Raw genomic sequence first — 22,818 nt, forward strand, 5'->3', positions numbered from 1 at the left:
TCCTGTTTAATGCATTCTTTACTGTTTGAGATTCTATAAACAAGCCCCACTCATGATTTTTGTTTCTGAGCTGAACCCACAGATTCCACACTGCCAGATTATCCATCCTATTGTGTTAATTTCTCCTTTAACCATTAACACATCTCCAAAACATTTTCCTTCTTGTCTGGATGTTCAATCCCCATCCCTGCTCACCCTGCAGCAATGTCTCTGTGATCCTGACTAGCCCACACGCTGATGGAGGTGAGGGTCAACTGTAGTGTTGCTATCCCGTTAACTCAGACACCTTGGTCATGTTCTGGGAATCGGAATCCCGCCACAGCTGACGGTGGAATTTGAATTCACTAAAATGTCGGGCTTGACCATGAATCCACTGCTGATTGTTGGAAAACCCCATCTGGGTCACCCATGTCCTTTAGGGATGGAAACTGCCAGCCTTCCCTGGACAGGCCTGCAAGTGACTGCAGACCCACAGCCATGTGGCTGATTCATCATTACCCTCTGGGGAATTAGGCACAGGCAGTAAACGCTGGCCTGGCCAGCACCACCCTCATCGTGTGAACGATCAAAGAAACAGTCGAGATCTCCCAATAAACTTACATTTTGCCAATGGGCAGACTGTCGAAGAGTCTTGGCACGGAGCACATTGGCAGCACCGTCTGACTGTTTGGTTTGTTCAAACCACAACTCAGCTTCGCCAACACCTACACACACAACAGAGAGAGTCAGGCAACTCCCAATCAACCATCACACGCTATCAACAAGACAAGCACCACAGGCACAGCCCTGGGGGATATCTGCCTGTCTGGGGGGTAGGGCTGTGTGTGCCAATCCCCTCGGCTTGTGGGGGGAGGAATAGGGCACTAGTCTTGGGGGAGGGGGGGGTAAGTGGGGGGTGGTTCTCTCAGTCAATGGGGAAAGGGGGAACGGGGAATGGGGGAACAGGAAATGGGTCTGTGGGGGGGGGAACGGGGACACTTGTCCCAGCCTATTGCAGGGGGAGGAGATGACACATTGTCCCACTGTATGGGGGTATGCGGTGCAGGGGGCACGGTGCCAGTGTATGGGGATGTGGGGGGCACGGTGCCGGCTTATGGGGGTGTGGGGAGCACGGTGCCGGTATATGGGGGTGTGGGGAGCACGGTGCCGGTATATGGGGGTGTGGTGTGCGAGGGGCACGGTGCCGGTGTATGGGGGTGTGGGGTGCGGGGGGCACGGTGCCGGCGTATGGGGGTGTGGGGTGCGGGGGGCACGGTGCCAGTGTATGGAGGTGTGGGGTGCAGGGGGCACAGTGCCAGTGCATGGGGGTGTGAGGTGCGAGGGGCACGGTGCCGGTGTATGGGGGGTGTGGGGCGCGAGGGGCACGGTGCCGGTGTATGGGGGTGTGGGGTGCAGGGAGCACAGTGCCGGAGTATGGGGGTGTGGGGTGCGGGGAGCACAGTGCCGGTGTATGGGGGTGTGGGGTGCGGGGGGGCACGGTGCCAGTGTATGGAGGTGTGGGGTGCGGGGAGCACGGTGCCAGTGTATGGAGGTGTGGGGTGCGGGGAGCACGGTGCCAGTGTATGGAGGTGTGGGGTGCGGGGAGCACGGTGCCAGTGTATGGAGGTGTGGGGTGCAGGGGGCACGGTGCCGGTGTATGGAGGTGTGGGGTGCGGGGGGCACGGTGCCAGTGTATGGAGGTGTGGGGTGCGGGGGGCACGGTGCCAGTGTATGGAGGTGTGGGGTGCGGGGGGCACGGTGCCAGTGTATGGAGGTGTGGGGTGCAGGGGGCACGGTGCCGGTGTATGGGGGTGTGGGGTGCGGGGAGCACGGTGCCGGTGTATGGGGGTGTGGGGTGCGGGGAGCACGGTGCCGGTGTATGGAGGTGTGGGGTGCGGGGGGCACAGTGCCAGTGTATGGAGTGTGGGGTGCAGGGGGCACAGTGCCAGTGTATGGAGTGTGGGGTGCAGGGGGCACAGTGCCGGTGTATGGGGGTGTGGGGTGCAGGGGGCACAGTGCCGGTGTATGGAGGTGTGGGGTGCGGGGGGCACGGTGCCAGTGTATGGAGGTGTGGGGTGCAGGGGGCACAGTGCCAGTGTATGGGGGTGTGGGGTGCGGGGGGCACGGTGCCAGTGTATGGAGGTGTGGGGTGCAGGGGGCACAGTGCCGGTGTATGGAGGTGTGGGGTGCAGGGGGCACAGTGCCAGTGCACAGGGAGGAGTTGCCAGTCTCTGCGGTGTACCTTGTTGTGTGAAACTCCAGCTGAACACCTGTATCCAGTCTCGTGTTCCACTGCTGCCCGCATCTCCTCCACGATCAGGGCCCCAGCTGTGAGCTGCAGCTCAGGGCTGTCTCCGTCTCGGGTACTGAGGGGCAGCGAGTCCAGCCAGGCGTCTAGCCCCACTCGGCGTGCCTGCTCTGTGAGGGCACACACACACACAGTGTGACTGCTGGTAACAGCCAGTGGCCTCAGTGTAATTTCCCCCCCTCTCCCCCAGGTACCTACCTCTTGGTACAGCTGGCTCTCCACACTGCTCTGCCTGAGCATGTTGGGGGAATCCCTGTATGAAGGTGGTCGGCAGCAGCCCATGATCAATCCGCTGACCCTCCAGCTTGCAGGCCCGATCTCGGGCAGCTGCAGTCAGATCTACAAAGACCTCGTCAATACTGGCCCGTTCGATCACGGCAAAACGGGACAGCACTGAGAGCACCTGTACGCTGGCTTCACGATACCTGTTGGGACACGTAAAACAGTAACAGCCGACACATTCCTGTCCCTCACTGGAAGAGGAACTTCGGGGGAAGATGGAGTGTTTGTACAGATACCTGGCTGTGATCAGAGTCACTCAGAGAAACCGAGCAGATTGTGAAATCTCCAAAAGGCAGAAACATCTCAGTTCAGGCTAATGGAGATGTGAGAGATTCGATGACTTTAGCAGCAGTGACAAGGAAGAATAGACTCTGCCCCTGCTGCAGCTGTTAGCACAGCCAAGGGGGTTACTGATAAAGGTGAACCCCAGGCAACGTCCACCCTTAGCGTTATCAGCAAACCTGACATTTCTCTCAGTCAGACACTGTACTAAAAACACACTGGACCTTCATCCAATGTTAGTCCAGAGAACAGCTCAGAAACAACTAACTTTATAAAACAAAGTGAACTGAGGAGGGTGCACAGGAGGGAGAGGAGACCGAGGCAGGGGGGGAACAGGAAAATAGGCAGGTGCTTCAATGGACTGGGCACAAAGGGTGTGGAGAGGGGGCAGGAAAGTGAGGGGATGAGGTGGGGTGGGAAAGAATGGGAACTGAAGGGAGTGGGGATGCGGACGGGGTGGAGGTGGGGAACTGCAAAGAAAGGTGATGGGCAGGAGGGAAAAGGACATACTTGCTGAGATCGGCCTTCCCATGAGCCTCTGGGATTCGCGCGAGCTGCAGCTGTGGACATTTCTTCTTTGCTTCCTGACCTCGCATTCCTCTCGTCACTCCATAGGCTCGTGCCTCGTAGCTGACAGCAATAATTCTAGAGAAAGATAGGAACAGCAGAAATGTTGCAACTGTATCAGCCTCCACCGCATCCTCTGGCAGCTCATTCCATACACGTACCACCCTGTGTGTGAAAAAGCTGCCCCTTAGTTCTCTCTTATATCTTTCCCCTCTCACCCTAAACCTATGCCCTCTAGTTCTGGACTCCCCCACCCCAGGGAAAAGACTTTGTCTATTTATCCTATCCATGCCCCTCATGATTGTATAAACCTCTATAAGATCACCCCTCAGCCTCCGACGCTCCAGGGAAAACAGCCCCAGCCTGTTCAACCTCTCCCTGTAGCTCAGATCCTCCAACCCTGGCAACATCCTTGTAAATCTTTCCTGAACCCTTTCAAGTTTCACAACATCTTTACGATAGGAAGGAGACCAGAATTGCATGCAATATTCCAACAGTGGCCTAACCAGTGTCCTGTACAGCCACAACATGACCTCCCAACTCCTGTACTCAATACTCTGACCAATAAAGGAAAGCATACCAAACGCCTTCTTCACTATCCTATCTACCTATGACTCCACTTTCAAGGAGCTATGAACCTGTACTCCAAGGTCTCTTTGTTCAGCAACTCTCCCTAGGACCTTACCATTAAGTGTATAAGTCCTGTTAAGATGCGCTTTCCCAAAATACAGCACCTCGCATTTATCTGAATTAAACTCCATCTGCCACTTCTCAGCCCATTGGCCCATCTGGTCAAGATCCTGTTGTAATCTGAGGTAACCCTCTTCGCTGTCCACTACACCTCCAATTTTGGTGTCATCTGCAAACTTACTAACTGTACCCCTTAAGCTCACATCCAAATCATTTATGTAAAATGATGAAAAGCAGTGGACCCAGCACCGATCCTTGTGGCACTCCACTGGTCACAGGCCTCCAGTCTGAAAAACAACCCTCCACCACCACCCTCTGTCTTCTACCTTTGAGCCAGTTCTGTATCCAAATGGCTAGTTCTCCCTGTATTCCGTGAGATCTAACCCTGCTAATCAGTCTCCCATGGGAACCTTGTCAAACACCTTACTGAAGTCCATATAGATCACATCTACCGCTCTGCCCTCATCAATCCTCTTTGTTACTTCTTCAAAAAACTCAATCAGGTTAGTGAGATATGATTTCCCACACACAAAACCATGTTGACTATCCCTAATCAGTCCCTGCCTTTCCAAATACACGTACATCCAGTCAGTCTGGTAACCCTTCGCTGCCCTCCCTCCATCACCAGAACATCCTTCCTCAGATAAGGAGACCAAACCTGTCCATAATACTCCAGCTGTGGTCTCCCCAAGGCCCTGTATAATTGCAGCAAGACCTCCCTGCTCCTGGACTCAAATCCTCTCACTATGAAGGCCAACATCCCATTTCCTTTCCTCACCGCCTGTTGTACCTGCACGCTTAGTTGTAAGACCATCGGATCATATGGAATAGGAACGGGAGTAGGACACTCAGTCCCTCCATCTTGCTCTGCCTTTCAATGGGAACGTTTCTGATCAGACATTCCTCACGTCCACCCTCCAGCCCTTTCCTCGTACCCCACTGATTCCCCGACTGAACAAGGATCTATCTCAGCCTTAAATATACACCCAGGCTCTGCCCCCACAAGTCCCTGGGGCAAGGAGTTCTAAACACACATAACCCTCAAAAAAAAAATCCCTCCTTGTCCCAGCCTTAAACTGGTGCCCCTTTATCCTGACCCTCTGCCCTCCGGTCCCAGACCCTCCCATGAGGGGAACCACCCTCTCAGCATTGACCCTGTCAAACCCTGAACAGTCCAACGTATTTCAATGAGGTCACCTTTCATTCCTCTACACTCCAGGGAGTAGAGTCCCAACCTGTTTAACCTTTGTACATGAGACACTCCCTCCATCCCAGGGACCATCCCAGTGGACCTTCTCTGAACTGCCTCCAATGAAATGGTATCTTCCCTCAAATGAGGAGACTAAAACTGCCCACAGTATAAGACCATAAGACATAGAAGCAGAAATTAGGCCATTCAGCCCATCAAGCCTGCTCTGCCATTCAATCATGGCTGGTTGGTTTCTCAACCCTATTCTCCCCATAAACCTTGATACTCAGGAACCTATGTATCTCAGTCTCAAAAACACTCAATGACCTGGCCTCCCACAGCCTTCTGTGGCAGTGAATCCCACAGATTCCCCACTCTCTGGCTGAAGAAGTCTCTCCTTATCTCTGTTCTAAAAGGCCTTCCCTTTACTCTAAGGCTGTGCCCTCGGGTCCTAGTCTCTCCTACCAACAGAAACAGCTTCCCAACATCCACTCTGTCCAGGCCATTCAGTATTCTGTACGTTTCAATTAGATTCCCCTCATCGTTCTAAACACCGAGTATAGACCCAGAGTCCTCAAACATTCCTCATATGTTAAGCTTTTCATTCCTGGGACCATTCTCGTGATCCTCCTCTGAACACACTCCAGGGCCAGTCCATCCTTCCTGAGATACGGGGCCCAAAACTGTGCACAATACTCCAAATGTGGTCTGACCAGTTTATATTCAAGTCCTCTCAAAATAAATGCCAACATTGCATTTGCCTTCCTAACTGCTGACTCAACCTGTAATCCTGGACGAGAACTCCCAAGTCTCTTTGCCCTTTGGATTTCTCCCCATTTAGAAAATAGACCATGCCTCTATCCTTCCTCCCAAAGTGCGTGAGCTCACACTTTCCCACGCTGTACTCCATCTGCCACTTCTTTTTGCACTCTCCTAACCTGTCCAAATCCTTCTGCAGTCTCCCCACCTCCTCAGTGCTACCTGTCCCTCTACCTATCTTTGTATCATTTGCAAACTTAGCCAGAATACCCTCAGTTCCTTCCTGTATAAAGCGTAAAGTTGCGGTCCCAACACTGAGCCTTAATGAACACCACTTGTCACCGGCTGCCATTTTGAGAAGGACCCTTTTATCCCCACTCTCTGCGTTCTGTCAGACAGCCCAGCTTCTATCCATGCTAGTACCTTGCCTCTAACACTGCTATCTTACTCAGTAGCCTCCTGTGCGGCACGTTGTCAAAGGCCTTACATAGAACAATCCAGAGCAGAACAGGCCCTTCGGCCTTCAATGTTGCGCCGACCTGTGAACCAATCTAAGCTCATTCCCCAACACTATCTCATTGTCATCCATGTGCTAATCTAAGGACTGTTTAAATCTCCCTAATGTGGCTGATTTAACTACATTAGCAGGTAGGGCATTCCACGCCCTTACCACTCTCTGAGTAAAGAACCTGCCTCTGACATCTGTCTTAAATCTATCACCCCTCAGTTTGCAGCTATGCCCCCTCGTACAAGCTGACATCATCATCCTCAGAAAAAGACTTTCCCTGCCCACCCTATCTAATCCTCTGATCATCTTGTATGTCTCTATCAAATCCCCTCTTAGCCGCCTTCTCTCCAGTGAGAACAGACCCAAGTCTCTCAGCCTTTCCTCATAAGACCTTCCCTCCGGACCAGGCAACATCCTGGTAAATCTCCTCTGCACCTTTTCCAATGTTTCCACATCCTTCCTGTAATGGGGCGACCAGAACTGTACACAATATTCCAAGTGTGGCCGCACCAGCGTTTTGTATAGTTGTAGCATGATATTGCGGCTCCAGAACTCAATCCCTCTACCAATGAAACCTAACACACCATATGCCTTCTTAACAGCACTATCCACCTGGGTGGCAACTTTCAGGGATCTATGTACATGGACTCCAAGATCCCTCTGCACATCCACACTACCAAAAATCTTTCCACTGACCCAGTACTCTGCCTTCCTGTTATTCTTCCCAAAGTGCATCACCTCACATTTAGCTGCATTGAACTCCATTTGCCACCTCTCAGCCCAATTCTGCAGTTTATCCCAGTCTCCCTGTAACCTGTAACATTCTCCCACACTGTCCGCTACTCCACCGACTTTAGTGTCATCTGCAAACTTACTAATCCATCCACCTATGCCTGCATCCAAATCATTTATCAAAATGACAAACAGCAGTGGTCCCAAAACAGATCCTTGTGGCACACCACTAGTAACCAGACTCCAGGCTGAATATTTTCCATCAATCACCACTTGCTGCCTTCTTTCAGAAAGCCAGTTTCTAATCCAAGCTGCTAAATCACCCTCAGTCCCATGCTTCTGCATTTTCTCCATCAGCCTACCATGTGGAACCTTATCAAAGGCTTTACTGAAGTCCATGTACACCACGTCAACTGCCCTACCCTCATCTACATGCTTGGTCACCATCTCCAATAGGAGAGAATCTAACGACCACCCCTTGACGTTCAACAGTGTTACCACCACTGAATGCCCCACTGCCCACATCCTGGGAATTACTAGTGCCCAGTCCCGGGAGTGAAAGTGCAATCAGTCAGCTCTGATAATGTAGTGCTGATAGATATACCCTCCTCCCTGCCAGGTTTTATACTGGACCACAGCGCACGGCTTGCCCTTCAGCTCAGGGTTGTTCTTCTGTTCCACTTGCACATAGAAACAGTCCATATCGATGAGGGCCACCACACGTTCCTGACCACGAGTCATCATCCCCACCAGCACCAGCCTGGAAACAGCAAGCAGCAGGGTCAGGGAGAACAGGACTCAGCACAGTGCAGCTGCACCTGGTCCAGCTCGGGACAACAGACAGAGACCTCCTCCCACCCCGACTCGAAACGTTTACCCGCCCCTAAAAACAGTCTCGCAAATATTCACTGAAAACAACCAATGCCGGAGATCACAGCAGGTCAGACAGCATCCACGGAGAGAGAGCGAGCAAACCTTGAGGTTAGATGATTCTTCATCACAGCTGAAGTGAAGTCTGGGGATACTACAGTCTGGGGGAGGGGGGTTATGTGGGGGTAATGACTGCAGAGTGCTGGTGCAGAAAAGATGTTGATAGTTCAGATTAAGTGATGGGAATGTGAGCATGGCAGAAGAATGGTGTGTCCCACAGGTTTATTGGAAGCACTAGCGTTCAGAGCACTACCCCTTCATCAGGTGGCTAACTCCTTCAGCAGGGCTCCGAAAACTAGTGCTTTCAAATAAACCTGTTGGACTATAACTTGGTGTTGTGTGATTTTGAACTTTGTCCACCCCAGACCAACACCAGCTCCTCCACATTAGAGAATCATAGAATCCCTACAGTGTGGAAACAGGCCCAACAAGTCCACTCCAACCCTGCTAAGAGTATCCCACCCAGACACATTCCCCAACCCTATTACTCGACATTTCCCCTGAGTAATGCACCTAACCTACACATCCCTGAACACTATGGGCAATTTAGCATGGTCAATTCACCTAATCTACACTGTGGGAGGAAACCGGAGCACCAGGAAGAAACCCACGCAGATACAGGGAGAATGTGCAAACTCCACACAGACAGTCGCCTGAGGCGGGAATTGAACCCAGGTCCCTGGCGCTGTGAGGCAGCAGTGCTAACCACTGAGCCACCGTGCTGTCCAAACTAGAAAGAACAGACAGTCCCACAGGGATGTGGCGGGGGAGAGAGAGGAAATGCTAACAGAATGTAACAAACTAGAACAAATGATTCACAATGTGAAGGTGTTGAACTCAATATTAAGCCCAGAAGGCTATAAAGTGTCTAGTCTGAAGATGAGATGCTGTCCCTCCAGTTTGTGCTGGGATTCAGAACACTGCAGCATGCCGAGGACAGACATGTTGCTATGTGAGCAGGACACTGTGGTAAAATGACTGGCTCCAGGAAAGTCAGGGTCCTGTGTGCACACAGACTGGAGGTGTTCCACAAAGCATGCACCCTGTCTGTGTTTGGTTTCTCCAATGTAGAGTAGGCCACATTGGGTGCAGCAAATACAATACACAGGATTGCAGCAGGTCCAGGTGAAATGCTGCTTAGGCCCTTGGATGGTGAACATGGAGGAAATGAAGGGGCAGGTGTTGGGAAGATGCCATGGGGAAGGGGGGAATTGGTGTTAGTGGTTGTTCAATGGACTAGAGTGTCCCAGAGGGAAATACAGACTGGGGAGTTAGGGGAAGATGTGTTTGGTGGTGGTGTTCTACTGGCGTTGTCTGGAATGGTGGAGAATTATCCTTTGAATGCCGCGGCTGGTGGGACTGACCAGAATACAGCAGCAAACTGGAAAAACAACATCTCATCTTCAGACTAGCCACTTTATAGTCTTCTGGACTTAATATTGAGTTCAACACCTACAAATTGTGAACCATTTCTTCCCTTTGTGGAGCTTTAGTTGTTACATTCTCTGTCACAATGTCCTCTCTCCTCTCCCCCCTGTCCCAGTGGGACAGTCTGTCCTTCCCAGTTTAGCAGGAGACACACTATTGTTCTGCCATTCTTACATTCCCATCACTTAATCTGAACTAGCAACTTTTCTACACCAACACCTACACCCATTATCTCCACCCCCAGCACCAACCGCCCCCACCCCCACTAAACCGCACCTCTCCATCCCCAAACTACAGCATAAATGCTGCACCCTCCACACTTCACTTCAGATCTGATGAAGAGTCAGCTAGACTCTCAACATTAGGATGCTGTCTGACCCACTGTGAGCTCTGGCATTTTGGTTTTGTTTTCAGTACAGATTCCAGCATCTGAAGTAATTTTCTCCAACAAATATTCATCTCTCACAAGCCCCACACAAACATCCACCCCGTTAAACACATCCCTCTTCCCAAAAAACACCACCCCAAAACAAGCACACTCTTTACTATAGCCCTCCCCCAACACTGACAACCCCCTCCCCCGCGCTCCCCGCCCCAACACTGACACCCCACTCCCCTCCCCCAACACTGACACGGAGAGTGGAGGTGCCAGTGTTGGGGGAGGGGAGCACGGGGAGTTGGGGTGTCTGTTGGGGGAGAGAAGCACAAAGAGTGGGTGTGTCAGTGTTGGGGGAGGGAGCGCGGGGAGTGGGTGTGTCAGTGTTGGGGGAGGGGAGCACGGGGAGTGGGGGTGTCAGTGTTGGGGGAGGGGAGTGGGGGTGTCAGTGTTGGGGGAGGGGAGTGGGGGTGTCAGTGTTGGGGGAGGAGAGGACGGGGAGTGGGGGTGTCAGTGTTGGGGGAGGGGAGCGCGGGGGAGTGGGAGTGTCTGTTGGGGGAGGGGAGCGCGTGGGAGTGGGGGTGTCTGTTGGGGGAGGGGAGCACGGGGGAGTGGGGGTGTCTGTTGGGGGAGGGGGGAGTGGGGGTGTCTGTTGGGGGAGGGGAGCGCGGGAGAGTGGGGGTGTCTGTTGGGGGAGGGGAGCGCGTGGGAGTGGGGGTGTCAGTGTTGGGAAGGGGAGCGCGGGAAGTGGGGGTGTCAGTGTTGGGGGAGGGGAGCGCGGGGGAGTGGGGGTGTCTGTTGGGGGAGGGGAGCGCGTGGGAGTGGGGCTGTCTGTTGGGGGAGGGGAGCACGGGGGAGTGGGGGTGTCTGTTGGGGGAGGGGGGAGTGGGGGTGCCTGTTGGGGGAGGGGAGCGCGGGAGAGTGGGGGTGTATGTTGGGGGAGGGGAGCGCGTGGGAGTGTCAGTGTTGGGGATGGGAGCGCGGGGGAGTGAGGGTGTCAGTGTTGGGGGAGGGGAGCACGGGGAGTGGGGGTGTCTGTGTTGGGGGTGGGGAGCACGGGGAGTGGGGGTGGCAGTGTTGGGGGTGGGGTGTGGGGATGCCAGTGTTGGGGGGGCGCGCGAGTGGGTGTGTCAGTGTTGGGGGAGGGGAGCACTGGGGGAGGGAGTGTCAGTATTAGGGGAGCGGAGCGCGGGGAGTGGGGGTGTCAGTGTTGGGGGAGGGAGCGCGGGGGGTGGGGGTGTCAGTGTTGGGGGAGGGAGCGCGGGGGGTGGGGGTGTCAGTGTTGGGGAGGGGAGCGCGGGGTAGGAGGCTGTCATTGTTGGGGGAGGGGAGCACAGGGGGAGGGAGTGTCAGTATTGGGGGAGGGAGCGCGGGGAGTGGGGGTGTCAGTGTTGGGGGAGGGAGCGCGGGGAGTGGGGGTGTCAGTGTTGGGGGAGGGGAGCGCGGGGAGTGGGGGTGTCAGTGTTGGGGGAGGGAGCGCGGGGAGCGGGTGTGTCAGTGTTGGGGGAGGGGAGCACGGGGAGTGGGGGTGTCAGTGTTGGGGGAGGGGAGCACGGGGAGTGGGTTGTCTGTTTGGGGAGGGGAGCGCGGGGAGTGGGGGTGTCAGTGTTGGGGGAGGGGAGCGCGGGGAGTGGGGGTGTCAGTGTTGGGGGAGGGGAGCGCGGGGAGTGGGGGTGTCATTGTTGGGGGAGGGGGCGCGGGGAGTGGGGGTGTCAGTGTTGGGGGAGGGGAGCGCGGGGGAGGGGGGTGTCAGTGTTGGGGGAGGGGAGCGCGGGGAGTGGGGGTTTCAGTGTTTTGGGAGGGGTGCGCGGGGAGTGGGGGTGTCAGTGTTGTGGGAGGGGAGCGCGGAGAGTGGAGGTGTCAGTGTTGGGGGAGGGGAGCGCGGTAAGTGGGGGTATCAGTGTTGGGGGAGGGGAGCGCGGGGAGTGGGGTTGTCTGTTGGGGGAGGGGAGCACGGGGAGTGGGGTTGTCTGTTGGGGGAGGGGAGCGTGGGGAGTGGGGATGTCAGTGTTGGGGGAGGGAGCGCGGGGAGTGGGTGTGTCAGTGTTGGGGGAGGGGAGCACGGGGAGTGGGGGTGTCAGTGTTGGGGGAGGGGAGCACGGGGAGTGGGTTGTCTGTTTGGGGAGGGGAGCGCGGGGAGTGGGGGTGTCAGTGTTGGGGGAGGGGAGCGCGGGGAGTGGGGGTGTCAGTGTTGGGGGAGGGGAGCACGGGGAGTGGGTTGTCTGTTTGGGGAGGGGAGCGCGGGGAGTGGGGGTGTCAGTGTTGGGGGAGGGGAGCGCGGGAAGTGGGGGTTTCAGTGTTTTGGGAGGGGAGCACGGGGAGTGGGGGTGTCAGTGTTGGGGGAGGGGAGCGCGGGGAGTGGGGGTGTCAGTGTTGGGGGAGGGGAGCACGGGGAGTGGGGGTGTCATTGTTGGGGGAGGGGGCGCGGGGAGTGGGGGTGTCAGTGTTGGGGGAGGGGATCGCGGGGGAGGGGGGTGTCAGTGTTGGAGGAGGGGAGTGCGGGGGAGTGGGGGTGCCAGTGTTGGGGGAGGGGAGCGCGGGGAGTGGGGGTGTCAGTGTTGGGGGAGGGGAGCGCGGGAAGTGGGGTTTCAGTGTTTTGGGAGGGGAGCGCGGGGAGTGGGGGTGTCAGTTTGGGGGAGGGGAGCGCGGGGTGTGGGAGTGTCCGTGTTGGGGGAGGGGTGCGCGGGGAGTGGGGGTGTCAGTGTTGGGGGAGGGGAGCTCGGGGAGTGGGGGTGTCATTGTTGGGGGAGGGGACGCGGGGAGTGGGGGTGTCAGTGTTGGGGGAGGGGATCGCGGGGGAGGGGGGTGTCAGTGTTGGAGGAGGGGAGTGCGGGGGAGTGGGGGTGTCAGTGTTGGGGGAGGGGAGCGCGGGAAGTGGGGGTTTCAGTGTTGGGGGAGGGGAGTGCGGGACGGAGGGTGTCAGTGTTGGGGAGGGGAGCGCGGAGAGTGGAAGTGTCAGTGTTGGGGGAGGGGAGCGCGGTAAGTGGGGGTATCAGTGTTGGGGGAGGGGAGTGCGGGGAGTGGGGTTGTCTTTTCGGGAGGGGAGCACGGGGAGTGGGGTTGTCTTTTCGGGAGGGGAGCACGGGGAGTGGGGGTGTCTGTTGGGGGAGGGGAGCACGGAGAGTGGGGGTGTCAGTGTTGGGGGATGGGAGCACAGGGAAGGTAGGTGTCAGTGTTGAAGGAGGGGGTGTCAGTGTTGAAGGAGGGGAGCGGGGGGGAGGGGGTGTCAGTGTTGGGGGAGGGGAGCGCGGGAAGTGGGGGTGTCAGTGTTGGGGGAGGGGAGCGCGGGGGAGGGGGTGTCAGTGTTGGGGGAGGGGAGCGCGGGGAGTGGGGGTGTCAGTGTTGGGGGAGGTGAGCGCGGGGAGTGGGGGTGTCAGTGTTGGGGGAGGTGAGCGCGGGGAGTGGGGGTGTCAGTGTTGGGGGAGGTGAGCGCGGGGAGTGGGGGTGTCAGTGTTGGAGGAGGGGAGTGCGGGGGAGTGGGGGTGTCAGTGTTGGGGGAGGGGAGCGCGGGGAGTGGGGGTGTCAGTGTTGGGGGAGGGGAGCGCGGGGAGTGGGGGTGTCAGTGTTGGGGGAGGGGAGCGCGGGGAGTGGGGGTGTCAGTGTTGGGGGAGGTGAGCGCGGGGAGTGGGGGTGTCAGTGTTGGGGGAGGTGAGCGCGGGGAGTGGGGGTGTCAGTGTTGGGGGAGGGGAGCACGGGGAGTGGGGGTGTCAGTGTTGGGGGAGGGGAGCGCAGGGAGTGGGGGTGTCAGTGTTGGGGGATGGGAGCGCGGGGAGTGGGGGTGTCAGTGTTGGGGGAGGGGAGCGCGGAAAGTGGGGGTGTCAGTGGTGGGGGTGTCAGTGGTGGGGGTGTCAGTGTTGGGGGAGGGGAGCGCGGGGAGTGGGGGTGTCAGTGTTGGGGGAGGGGAGCGCGGGGAGTGGGGGTGTCATTGTTGGGGGAGGGGGCGCGGGGAGTGGGGGTGTCAGTGTTGGGGGAGGGGAGCGCGGGGGAGGGGGGTGTCAGTGTTGGAGGAGGGGAGTGGGGGTGTCAGTGTTGGGGGAGGGGAGCGCGGGAAGTGGGGGTGACAGTGGTGGGGGTGTCAGTGTTGGGGGAGGGGAGCGCGGGGAGTGGGGGTTTCAGTGTTTTGGGAGGGGTGCGCGGGGAGTGGGGGTGTCAGTGTTGTGGGAGGGGAGCGCGGAGAGTGGAGGTGTCAGTGTTGTGGGAGGGGAGCGCGGAGAGTGGAGGTGTCAGTGTTGGGGGAGGGGAGCGCGGTAAGTGGGGGTATCAGTGTTGGGGGAGGGGAGCGCGGGGAGTGGGGTTGTCTGTTGGGGGAGGGGAGCACGGGGAGTGGGGTTGTCTGTTGGGGGAGGGGAGCGTGGGGAGTGGGGATGTCAGTGTTGGGGGAGGGAGCGCGGGGAGTGGGTGTGTCAGTGTTGGGGGAGGGGAGCACGGGGAGTGGGGGTGTCAGTGTTGGGGGAGGGGAGCACGGGGAGTGGGTTGTCTGTTTGGGGAGGGGAGCGCGGGGAGTGGGGGTGTCAGTGTTGGGGGAGGGGAGCGCGGGGAGTGGGGGTGTCAGTGTTGGGGGAGGGGAGCGCGGGGAAGGGGGGGAAGTCAGTGTTGGGGGAGGGGAGCACGGGGAGTGGGGGTGTCAGTGTTGGGGGAGGGGAGCGCGGGGAAGGGGGGGAAGTCAGTGTTGGGAGAGGGGAGCACGGGGAGTGGGGGTGTCAGTGTTGGGGGAGGGGAGCGCGGGGAGTGGGGGTGTCAGTGTTGGGGGAGGGGAGCACGGGGAGTGGGGGTGTCATTGTTGGGGGAGGGGGCGCGGGGAGTGGGGGTGTCAGTGTTGGGGGAGGGGATCGCGGGGGAGGGGGGTGTCAGTGTTGGAGGAGGGGAGTGCGGGGGAGTGGGGGTGCCAGTGTTGGGGGAGGGGAGCGCGGGGAGTGGGGGTGTCAGTGTTGGGGGAGGGGAGCGCGGGAAGTGGGGTTTCAGTGTTTTGGGAGGGGAGCGCGGGGAGTGGGGGTGTCAGTTTGGGGGAGGGGAGCGCGGGGTGTGGGAGTGTCCGTGGTGGGGGAGGGGTGCGCGGGGAGTGGGGGTGTCATTGTTGGGGGAGGGGACGCGGGGAGTGGGGGTGTCAGTGTTGGGGGAGGGGATCGCGGGGGAGGGGGGTGTCAGTGTTGGAGGAGGGGAGTGCGGGGGAGTGGGGGTGTCAGTGTTGGGGGAGGGGAGCGCGGGAAGTGGGGGTTTCAGTGTTGGGGGAGGGGAGTGCGGGACGGAGGGTGTCAGTGTTGGGGAGGGGAGCGCGGAGAGTGGAAGTGTCAGTGTTGGGGGAGGGGAGCGCGGTAAGTGGGGGTATCAGTGTTGGGGGAGGGGAGTGCGGGGAGTGGGGTTGTCTTTTCGGGAGGGGAGCACGGGGAGTGGGGTTGTCTTTTCGGGAGGGGAGCACGGGGAGTGGGGGTGTCTGTTGGGGGAGGGGAGCACGGAGAGTGGGGGTGTCAGTGTTGGGGGATGGGAGCACAGGGAAGGTAGGTGTCAGTGTTGAAGGAGGGGGTGTCAGTGTTGAAGGAGGGGAGCGGGGGGGAGGGGGTGTCAGTGTTGGGGGAGGGGAGCGCGGGAAGTGGGGGTGTCAGTGTTGGGGGAGGGGAGCGCGGGGGAGGGGGTGTCAGTGTTGGGGGAGGGGAGCGCGGGGAGTGGGGGTGTCAGTGTTGGGGGAGGTGAGCGCGGGGAGTGGGGGTGTCAGTGTTGGGGGAGGGGAGCGGGGGGGAGGGGGTGTCAGTGTTGGAGGAGGGGAGTGCGGGGGAGTGGGGGTGTCAGTGTTGGGGGAGGGGAGCGCGGGGAGTGGGGGTGTCAGTGTTGGGGGAGGGGAGCGCGGGGAGTGGGGGTGTCAGTGTTGGGGGAGGTGAGCGCGGGGAGTGGGGGTGTCAGTGTTGGGGGAGGGGAGCGCGGGGAGTGGGGGTGTCAGTGTTGGGGGAGGTGAGCGCGGGGAGTGGGGGTGTCAGTGTTGGGGGAGGTGAGCGCGGGGAGTGGGGGTGTCAGTGTTGGGGGAGGTGAGCGCGGGGAGTGGGGGTGTCAGTGTTGGGGGAGGTGAGCGCGGGGAGTGGGGGTGTCAGTGTTGGGGGAGGGGAGCGCGGGGAGTGGGGGTGTCAGTGTTGGGGGATGGGAGCGCGGGGAGTGGATGTGTCAGTGTTGGGGGAGGTGAGCGCGGGGAGTGGCTATACCCCCCACACACGTATACATAACCCGTATACACGGCTATACCCCCTACACACGTATACATAACCCGTATACACGGCTATACCCCCTACACATGTATACATAAACCTTACACACAGCTATTTCCCCTACACACATATACATAACCCGTACACACGGCTATACCCCCTACACACGTATACATAACCCGTACACACAGCTATATCCCCTACACACATATACATAACCCGTACACAGAGCTATATCCCCTACACACGTATACATAACCCGTACACACAGCTATATCCCCTACACACATATACATAACCCGTACACACATATACATAACCCGTACACACGGCTATACCCCTACACACGTATACATAACCCGTACACACTGCTATACCCCTACACACGTATACATAACCCGTACACTCGGCTATACCCCTACACACGTATACATAACCCGTACACACAGCTATACTCCTACACACATATACATAACCCGTACACACAGCTATATCCCCTACACACATATACATAACCCCTACACACGTATACATAACCCATCCACACAGCTATACTCCTACACACATATACATAACCCGTACACACGGCTACACCCCCTACACACGTATACATAACCCGTACACACAGCTATACTCCTACACACATATACATAACCCATCCACACAGCTATACCCCTACACACATATACATAACCCGTACACATGGCTATACCCCCTACACACATATACATAACCCGTACACATGGCTATACCCTTACACACATATACATAACCGTACACAGGGCTTTACACACATATACATAACCGTACACACGGCTATACCCCCTACACACGTATACATAACCCGTACACACAGCTATATCCCCTACACACATATACATAACCCGTACACACAGCTATATCCCCTACACACATATACATAACCCATACACATGGCTATACCCCCTACACACGGCTATACCCCCTACACACGTATACATAACCCGTACACACAGCTATATCCCCTACACACATATACATAACCCATCCACACAGCTATATCCCCTACACACAAATACATTACCCGTACACACGGCTATATCCCCTACACACGTATACATAACCCATACACATGGCTATACCCCCTACACACGTATACATAACCCGTACACACGGCTATACCCCACTCCCCGTGCTCCCCTCCCCCAACACTGACACCCCCACTCCCCGTGCTCCCCTCCCCCAACACTGACACCCCCACTCCCCGTGCTCCCCTCCCCCAACACTGACACCCCCACTCCCCGCGCTCCCCTCCCCCAACACTGACACCCCCACTTCCCTTGCTCCCCTCCCCCAACACAGACACCCCCACTCCCCGCGCTCCCCACCCCCAACACTGACACCCCCACTCCCCGCGCTCCCCTCCCCCAACACTGACACCCCCACTCCCCACGCTCCCCTCCCCCAACACTGACACCCCACTCCCCACGCCCCCCACCCCCAACACTGACACCCCCACTCCCCACGCCCCCCACCCCCAACACTGACACCCCCACTCCCCGCGCTCCCCTCCCCCAACACTGACACCCCCACTCCCCGCGCTCCCCGCGCTCCCCTCCCCCAACACTGACACCCCCACTCCCCACGCTCCCCTCCCCCAACACTGACACCCCACTCCCCACGCTCCCCTCCCCCAACACTGACACCCCACTCCCCACGCCCCCCACCCCCAACACTGACACCCCCACTCCCCGCGCTCCCCTCCCCCAACACTGACACCCCCACTCCCCGCGCTCCCCGCGCTCCCCTCCCCCAACACTGACACCCCCACTCCCCACGCTCCCCTCCCCCAACACAGACACCCCCACTCCCCGCGCTCCCCACCCCCAACACTGACACCCCCACTCCCCACGCTCCCCTCCCCCAACACTGACACCCCCACTTCCCTTGCTCCCCTCCCCCAACAGACACCCCCACTCCCCGCGCTCCCCTCCCCCACACTGACACCTCCCTCCCCTCTCCCGCGCTCCCCTCCCCCACACTGACCCCCCCATCCCCTTGCCGCCCCCCCGCTGCTCCTTTACTTTGGCGCCCAGATTCAGTGTAACGTCACTGCGCCATCTCAGACCGATACTCTCTCCGCTGCCATTGGCCAGCACCGAGGGAGGCGTGTCCTCAGCAGCACCGAGGGAGGCGTGTCCTCAGCAGCACCTCCCCCTGTCTCTGAGGAGTAACCATAGCCTCCTCCCGCAGCGCCACCCAATGACTGGGAGGAGTAACGATGGCCTCCTCCTGCAGCGCCACCTAATGTCTGGGAGGAGTAACCGTAGCCTCCTCCCGCAGCGCCACCCAACGTCTGGGAGGAGTAACGATGGCCTCCTCCTGCAGCGCCACCCAATGTCTGGGAGGAGTAACCGTAGCCTCCTCCCGCAGCGCCACCCAATGTCTGGGAGGAGTAACGATGGCCTCCTCCTGCAGCGCCACCCAATGTCTGAGAGGAGTAACCAGAGCCTCCTCCTGCAGCGCCACCCAATGTCTGGGAGAATTAACTATAGCTTCCTCCCGCAGCGCCAGTCAATGTCTGGGAGGAGTAACGATGGCCTCCTACTGCAGCGCCACCCAATGTCTTGGAGGAGTACCCGTTTCCTCCTTATTTGAGGGGCCACTCGATGTCTGATGTAGAGGATTCGGAGATACCGGTGTTGGACTGGGGTGTACAAAGTTAAAATTTCGAAATACTAGGTTTCAGAGCGCTGCTCCTTCATCAGGTCCGAAAGAGCAGCACTCTGAAAGCTATAAATTCGAAATAAACCTGTTGGACTACAACGCAGTGTCTTGTGAATTTTAACTTTGTCCACCCAATGTCTGGGCAGAGTAACAGTGACCTCCTGCTGCAGCGCCGCCAGCTGTATGGGAGGTGTATCAGTGCCCTCCTGCTGCAGCGCCGCCAGCTATATGGGAGGTGTATCAGTGACCTCCTGCTGCAGCGCCGCCAGCTGTATGGGAGGTGTCTCAGTGCCCTCCTGCTGCAGCGCCGCCAGCTATATGGGAGGTGTATCAGTGCCCTCCTGCTGCAGCGCCGCCAGCTATATGGGAGGTGTATCAGTGCCCTCCTGCTGCAGCGCCGCCAGCTGTATGGTAGGTGTATCAGTGACCTCCTGCTTCAGCGCCGCCAGCTGTATGGGAGGTGTATCAGTGCCCTCCTGCTGCAGCGCCGCCAGCTGTATGGTAGGTGTATCAGTGACCTTCTGCTGCAGCGCCGCCAGCTGTATGGTAGGTGTATCAGTGACCTCCTGCTTCAGCGCCGCCAGCTGTATGGGAGGTGTATCAGTGCCCTCCTGCTGCAGCGCCGCCAACTGTATGGGAGATGTCTCAGTGCCCTCCTGCTGCAGCGCCGCCAGCTGTATGGTAGGTGTATCAGTGACCTCCTGCTTCAGCGCCGCCAGCTGTATGGGAGGTGTATCAGTGACCTCCTGCTGCAGCGCCGCCAGCTGTATGGGAGGTGTCTCAGTGCCCTCCTGCTGCAGCGCCGCCAGCTGTATGGGAGGTGTATCAGTGACCTCCTTCTGCAGCGCCGCCAGCTGTATGGGAGGTGTATCAGGATGGTCACTAGGACTTTAAACTTGTGAGTCGGGGGGCAAGGGAATGGGAAAGGAACAGTATGGAGTGCAATGGAAAGATAAGCAGCAGATTGGCACGTTGCAGGGTTTAAGTTCAATGCAGACAAGGAATGAATCAAAAGACAGCTGTATGGTAGGTGTATCAGTGACCTCCTGCTGCAGCGCCGCCAGCTGTATGGGAGGTGTATCAGTGACCTCCTGCTGCAGCGCCGCCAGCTGTATGGGAGGTGTATCAGTGACCTCCTGCTGCAATTGTTTCACAATCGTGCACTCCACAACCACCTGATGAAGGGGCGGCGCTCCGAAAGCTAAGTGTTTCCCATTAAACCTGTTGCACTATAACCTGGTGTTGTGTGATTTTTAATTTTGTACACCCCAGTCCAACACCGGCTCGTCCAAATCACTCCTCCTGCAGCGTTACCCATTGTCTGGGAGCGTCTGTGACCTCCTCCTGCAGCGCCACCGAATGTCTCAGAGGAGTAGCAGTGACTTCATCCTGCAGCGCCACCATGTGTCTGGGAGGAGTAATAGTAACCTCGGCCTGCAGCCACTCCACCACCCCCCAAAAATATGGAAGTGGGAAGAGATATGGATTTGATTAACCGTGACCACACTGAATGGCAAAGCAGGCTCAGTGGGCTGAATGGCCTACTCCAGTTCTTTGGTGTGCTTTAGCAGCGATGTTATGATTAGATTCGATTAGATTCCCTACAGCGTGGAAACAGGCCCTTCAACCCAACTTCTGGATCAGTGGTGCTGGAAGAGCACAGCAATTCAGGCAGCATCCGAGGACAGGCAAAATCGACGTTTCGGGCAAAAGCCCTTCATCAGGAATAAAGGCAGAGAGCCTGAAGCGTGGAGAGATAAGCTAGAGGAGAGTGGGGGTGGGGAGAGAGTGGCATAGAGTACAATAGGTCAGTGGGGAAGGAGATGAAGGTGATAGGTCAGGGAGGAGAGGGTGGAGTGGATAGGTGGAAAAGGAGCTGGGCAGGTCGGACAAGTCCGGACAGGTCAGGGGATCGAGTTTCTGGAGGTTAGAAGCTAGGATGAGGTGGGGGAAGGGGAAATGAGGAAACTGTTAAAATCCACATTGATGCCCTGGGGTTGAAGTGTTCCGAGGCGGAAGATGAGGCGTTCTTCCTCCAGGCGTCTGGTGGTGAGGGAGCGGCGGTGGAGGAGGCCCAGCACCTCCATATCCTCGGCAGAGTGGGAGGGGGAGTTGAAATGTTGAGCCACTGGGCGATGTGGTTGATTGGTGCGGGTGTCTCGGAGATGTTCCCTAAAGCGCTCTGCTAGGAGGCGTCCAGTCTCCCCAATGTAGAGGAGACCGCATCGGGAGCAACGGATACAATAGATGATATTAGTGGATGTGCAGGTAAAACTTTGATGGATGTGGAAAGCTCCTTTGGGGCCTTGGATGGAGGTGAGGGAGGAGGTGTGGGCGCAGGTTTTACAGTTCCTGCGGTGGCAGGGGAAAGTGCCAGGATGGGAGGGTGGGTCGTAGGGGGGCGTGGACCTGACCAGGTAGTCACGGAGGGAACGGTCTTTGCGGAAGGCGGAGAGGGGTGGGGAGGGAAATATATCCCTGGTGGTGGGGTCTGTTTGGAGGTGGCGGAAATGTCGGCGGATGACATTTCCGCCACCTCCAAACAGACCCCACCACCAGGGATATATTTCCCTCCCCACCCCTCTCCGCCTTCCGCAAAGACCGTTCCCTCCGTGACTACCTGGTCAGGTCCACGCCCCCCTACGACCCACCCTCCCATCCTGGCACTTTCCCCTGCCACCGCAGGAACTGTAAAACCTGCGCCCACACCTCCTCCCTCACCTCCATCCAAGGCCCCAAAGGAGCTTTCCACATCCATCAAAGTTTTACCTGCACATCCACTAATATCATCTATTGTATCCGTTGCTCCCGATGCGGTCTCCTCTACATTGGGGAGACTGGACGCCTCCTAGCAGAGCGCTTTAGGGAACATCTCCGAGACACCCGCACCAATCAACCACATCGCCCAGTGGCTCAACATTTCAACTCCCCCTCCCACTCTGCCGAGGATATGGAGGTGCTGGGCCTCCTCCACCGCCGCTCCCTCACCACCAGACGCCTGGAGGAAGAACGCCTCATCTTCCGCCTCGGAACACTTCAACCCCAGGGCATCAATGTGGATTTTAACAGTTTCCTCATTTCCCCTTCCCCCACCTCATCCTAGCTTCTAACCTCCAGAAACTCGATCCCCTGACCTGTCCGGACTTGTCCGACCTGCCCAGCTCCTTTTCCACCTATCCACTCCACCCTCTCCTCCCTGACCTATCACCTTCATCTCCTTCCCCACTGACCTATTGTACTCTATGCCACTCTCTCCCCACCCCCACTCTCCTCTAGCTTATCTCTCCACGCTTCAGGCTCTCTGCCTTTATTCCTGATGAAGGGCTTTTGCCCGAAACGTCGATTTTGCCTGTCCTCGGATGCTGCCTGAATTGCTGTGCTCTTCCAGCACCACTGATCCAGAATCTGGTTTCCAGCATCTGCAGTCATTGTTTTTACCTTCAACCCAACCAGTCCACACCGACCCTCCGAAGAGCAACCCACCCAGACCCATTTCCCTCTGACTAATGCACCTAACATGATGGACAGTTCACCTGACCTGCACATCTTTAGACTGTGGGAGGAAACCAGAGCACCCGGAGGAAACCCACACACACACACACACAGGGAGAATGTGCAAACTCCACACAGGCAGTCACCCGAGGCTGGAATCGAACCTGGGACCCTGGTGCTGTGAGGCAGCAGTGCTAACCACTGAGCCACCGTGCTGCCTCATGATGCAGAAGGCCATTGAAGAGGGGGGGGGGGGGGGGGGGGGGGGGAGTAAAAAGCCATGTAGTTGTTATTGGGGATTCTATAATTAGGGGGATAGAGAGTATCCTTTGTGAGCCGGATCGGGAGTCCCACAGGGGGTGTTGCCTGTCCAGTGCCAGGGTGCAGGACATCTCCGAC

General features: G+C 57.8%; 1 protein-coding gene across 4 annotated transcripts in view; it reads right to left on the reverse strand.

Annotated features, from left to right (window-relative positions):
• LOC122546978 (DNA polymerase eta-like) overlaps positions 1-18,378 on the reverse strand; it is a 37,372-nt gene extending 18,994 nt beyond the window's left edge. Inside the window, exons 1-6 of one of the 4 annotated variants that reach the window (XM_087984781.1) lie at positions 18,285-18,378; positions 7,940-8,056; positions 3,362-3,496; positions 2,486-2,712; positions 2,222-2,397; positions 601-704 (exon numbers count right to left, since the gene is read on the reverse strand). In XM_087984781.1, the coding sequence (XP_087840907.1) occupies positions 601-704; positions 2,222-2,397; positions 2,486-2,712; positions 3,362-3,496; positions 7,940-8,040 (743 nt within the window). In that variant the 5' untranslated portion in view covers positions 8,041-8,056; positions 18,285-18,378. Of the gene's footprint in view, positions 1-600; positions 705-2,221; positions 2,398-2,485; positions 2,713-3,361; positions 3,497-7,900; positions 8,057-18,284 lie in introns of those variants that run through there. The other 3 variants (XM_087984779.1, XM_087984795.1, XM_087984786.1) reach the window with 3 other exon arrangements.
• Positions 18,379-22,818: the final 4,440 nt, after the last annotated feature.

Source organism: Chiloscyllium plagiosum, unplaced genomic scaffold, assembly GCF_037043375.1.
Source record: "Chiloscyllium plagiosum isolate Xiang-an unplaced genomic scaffold, Cpla_swu_hap1 HiC_scaffold_3, whole genome shotgun sequence".
NCBI lineage: Eukaryota > Metazoa > Chordata > Chondrichthyes > Orectolobiformes > Hemiscylliidae > Chiloscyllium > Chiloscyllium plagiosum.